General features: G+C 39.8%; 1 protein-coding gene across 1 annotated transcript; it reads right to left on the bottom strand.

Moving 5' to 3' along the window:
- Window positions 1-349: 349 nt before the first annotated feature.
- Window positions 350-985, bottom strand: LOC145803525 (uncharacterized). The gene has a single exon (XM_082896816.1). The coding sequence runs from the start codon at window positions 983-985 to the stop codon at window positions 350-352; it is 636 nt and encodes a 211-aa protein (XP_082752942.1).
- Window positions 986-4,296: the final 3,311 nt, after the last annotated feature.

Raw genomic sequence — 4,296 nt, 5'->3', positions numbered from 1 at the left:
ACTAAGAGTGTTACACACTTCTCCCTCAAAGGCAATATCTCACTTGCCTAAGATTAAATAGTAAGTCTTGCACTGAAAATAAATACTTAGAATAACTAGGTTTCATCCATAATGCAATCCTCACCTTTATCACTTCACACAGCTCCACCAAATTAGGAACAGATGCATTGAACACAAAATCATTCATGTGCTTACAGATAGACCACAACACAACCAAAGGAACACCTCTCTAGATCTGCCTCTCCAACCTCCTAAAGCATTGGCCTTACTACCATAAGAGAATACCTTCAAAAAAATCAGGTAAAGCCCCTTCAAGATCCCACCAATGCAACATTGCCGACCACACCATTCAAGTAAAGGGGCAAGAAACTAGGACATGGTTCACAGATTCATTTTCAGACTGGCAAAAAACACACAATGTTAAAACATTGCTTGGAAGGACACCAATTCTTTTGAGGAATACTGTTGTCTTAATTCGAACTCTCCAAGCTAGCCAAGTAAAAAATTGAACTTTTGGAGGCAAATAAGTAATCCACACTAGTTTACTCGATCTTATTTGAGGGCCTGCTGAAGCTAACAATCCTTGATATACAAAATACACTGAGAACTCCCCTGAGGATGACGCCTTCCACACAGGGCAATCAGATTGATCTACTACAATGGGTGGTGCTGCCACAAGAAAGTTTCTAAGCCGGGTAACCTTAGAGGCCTCCCAATCATACAGCCTTCTTCTAAACTGGCACTCCCAGTTCTCTTCAGAAACCTTTCTGTCATACATTGATCTAAGGGACTCCTCCTTATCCACCACCAATTTATACAAACCAGGAAATTCATCTTTGAGACAAGAAGCATTCCACCATTTGTCCATCCAGAATCGAACACTAAACTCATTCCCAATCTTTATCTGAAAGTTATTCAAGTAACACTCCAAGGGGGTACTATCAGACTTTGTAATAGTGATAACACCTTTCCAAACACTAGACATATATTACCAGTAGAACTAGGAGAAGGAAGCCAATCTCGGAAGTCCACTTTATACTTGCTGCAAATAACTCTCCTCCACAATGCATTCTTTTCATACCCAAATCTCTACCACCATTTAATTAATAGGCAAAAATTAACCGTCTTCACTCTTCTTAATCCCATACCTCCTTGTGCCAAACTTTTAGTTAGTTCCTCCCATTTAACCATATGAACCTTTCTTCTTACTTTTGAGCCTCCCTAAGGAAATGAGGCCTACAACCTTCTATTACTCTAGTGACCCCATCAGGCATTTTAAACAAAGATATATAATACACAGGCAAAGATGCAAGAACAGATTTAATAAGAGTAAGCCTACCAGCATAGGATATAAGTTTTCTCTTCTAGCTAGCTAGTCTGCTTCTAACCTTATCCAACACTGGTTTCCAAGTTGCTTTACAACTAGGATTAGCCCCTAAGGGCAGCCCTAGATACTGCAAGGGCAGCTTACTAAACTTACAGTTCAAAATAGATGCAAATCTAGCCAAAGATTCATCCGGGACACCCACTCCACAAACTTGACTTTTATGGTAATTTATCCGTAAGCCAGATATCACCTTAAAACATCTTTAGATCCTCTTCAAGCTTCTAACCTCCTCATCTTCAGCTTCACACAAAAGTAAAGAATCATCTGTAAATTGTAAATGTAACAACACCACACCCCACACACCTATCTTCACACCTTTAATAATTCCCATCTGATAGGCCCTTGTTAATAACAGATTCAATCCCTCAGCAACCAAGTTAAATAGGAAAGGGGACAGTGGATCACCCTGTCTAAAACCCCTTTGAGGACAGAACTCATCTGTAGGAGAACCATTTACAAGAACTGAAATTCGAGTTATGGACACACACTCCATGATCCATTCAGCCCATCTTGACCCAAACCCACAATTCAGAAGCGTTGAGCGAAGAAATCCCCAATTCACTGTGTCATAAGCCTTCTCAAAGTCAAGTTTAATGATCATAACCTTTTTCTTAGACTTCCTCCACCCATCCACCACTTCATTAGCAATGAGTACACCATCAAGAATATTACTCCCTCCAAGAAAGGCTGATTGAGTTTCACTAATCACAGAAGAAAGCACTACTTTTAGCCTTTTAGAAAGTACCTTAGTTAGAATCTTATACACTGATCTAACAAGGCTAATAGGCCTAAAATCTGAAAGTCCCACAGGGTTCTCCTTCTTAGGAACAAGAGTGATAAAGGAACTGTTCAAACCCCTCACCAATCTACCATTCTTATGGAAATCCTGCATAAAAGAGATAAGATCACCTTTCATAACCTTCCAGAATTTTTGAAAACAAAGAAGGTTGAACCCATCTGGTCCTAGAGCCTTATTGCCATCACAATCCTTCACAGTTGCCTTAATCTCTACCTCTAAAAACTCTACTTCTAACATTGCAAACTAAGGGCTACTTTGAACTAATTTGAATAGACCACCTAACTTGGGCCTAACCACCCAATCCTTAGCTAACTGCTTCTTAAAGTGATCAAATACCTCTTTCCTCACCTGAGCAGGATCTTCAATCACTGAATCCCCTACTATAAGGGATACTAACTCATTCCTACTTTGCTTGGACCTAGCCACCACATGGAAGAATCTAGTATTTCTATCACCTTTTAGTGCCTAATTCAACCTTGAGTTTTGTAACCATATCCATTCAACCATCCTATTTAGCCTCCACACCTTCTCTCTAACTACCCTTTTTCGAACTTTCTCAATCTGTTCCAGCTCTCTTAGCTCAGCCTGAAGGTCAATGTTATGCAATTCCTTATCTGCTACTTTCAATTTGGCTGAAACATTCCCATATACTTCCTTATTCCATATTTTGAGGACCTGCTTCAGGGCTTTCAATTTACTAAGAAGTATAAACCCAGCCCAACCAACTACCTCAATCTCCTTCCAAGATTTCTCCATAAGTGGAAAAAGAGTAGGATGCAAACACCAAGCATTAACAAACCTGAAGGGCTTAGGGCCCCAATCCGATTCATCCTCCATCAATAGTAGTGGACTATGGTCAGAGATTAGTCTAGGCAATCCTTACAGTTTAAGCTTAAACCCCTTCAACCATCTTGGGTCCAGCAACACCCTATCTATTCTACTCTATCTCTTCCCTTCCATTAAGTTGCACCACGTATACTTCCTCTCCAATAATGGTAAGTCATGTACTTCACACTTCTCAATGAACTCATTCAAATCAGCCATTCCCCTATCCCTTTTAGAGCAACCTTTCTTTTCACTAATAAATCTGATTTCATTAAAATCCCCACATAAACACCAAGGTTTAGGAAAATCCTCTTTGAGTTTCAACAAGCTATCTGTAGACACCTCATTTTGACCAGCCCTAAGACTTGGGTGCTTTCTTTTGATTACCCGATGATGACAAAACAAGAAGGTGTTTCTCACAGAATCCTCAATAACAAAACTTAGAATTTGAGCCCTATTTCCAACCCTAAACAGCCACAAATTACCTTTCCAAGGACATATTCTGACCTCATGGCTGCGTCCAGAATGATTCGTTTAGCTAGGATCAACCTTCGCTGCACTTCCGGGGGCCTTATTGAAAAATTGTCCCGAAATTCGGGTTACAAAATAATTATTTGAAACTTCTGGGCCAAATTATAAACTCAGGGAATATTTTGTTATGTGAAGGAATATTCTGTTAAGTTAGGAAATATTCCGTCCATATGCAGAATATATCGTCAATGCTGATTGGGACGCTGACGTGGCGGTCTGGCTAACGTGGCATGACTTGATTGATTCTTGCTGATGATGTGGCGCTAACTTGTCTTTACCTAAAAAAACGAATTTAAGGAATGCTGGGGAAGGGGTTTGAACCCCCAACCTAAGACTCCACACCCAACACCTTAACCACTCTGCCAAAGCTTTGCCTTATGTTATATTTCCTCTCAAATAATATTTAACCATTTCAAACCAGCAGACAAAGAAAGTGTATTTTTTGCATTTTTTTTCTTGCGTGTGGGACACTCCCCTACCCCATTGGCCGACCCATATATCACCAAATACATATCTAATCATCCCTCATTGTCAAAAAGAGGTTTTGTTTACATCCATAAAGGAGTATCCCATGCAACCACCTTGAACATTTGCCCTCCTATCACATTCTTGTCTTCCACCTTCTTTTTGACCTTCACTCTCCCTCATTGCCTATATAAAATGATCATATTGTAAGAGAGAGGGAGGACCATGAAATTGAAGAGAAAAGGGTGAAAAAAGAAAGAAAAATTGAGTTTTTAAGCCAAAAACAACC

This window comes from Camellia sinensis, chromosome 12, assembly GCF_055761805.1.
Source record: "Camellia sinensis isolate YWXY chromosome 12, ASM5576180v1, whole genome shotgun sequence".
Taxonomy (NCBI): domain Eukaryota; kingdom Viridiplantae; phylum Streptophyta; class Magnoliopsida; order Ericales; family Theaceae; genus Camellia; species Camellia sinensis.
This window is presented reverse-complemented; position numbering and strand designations above follow the sequence as displayed.

Bases quoted from the DNA above. Each gene is read 5' to 3' on its own strand.
- LOC145803525 (XM_082896816.1), bottom strand. From the start codon at position 985: ATGTCTAGTGTTTGGAAAGGTGTTATCACTATTACAAAGTCTGATAGT.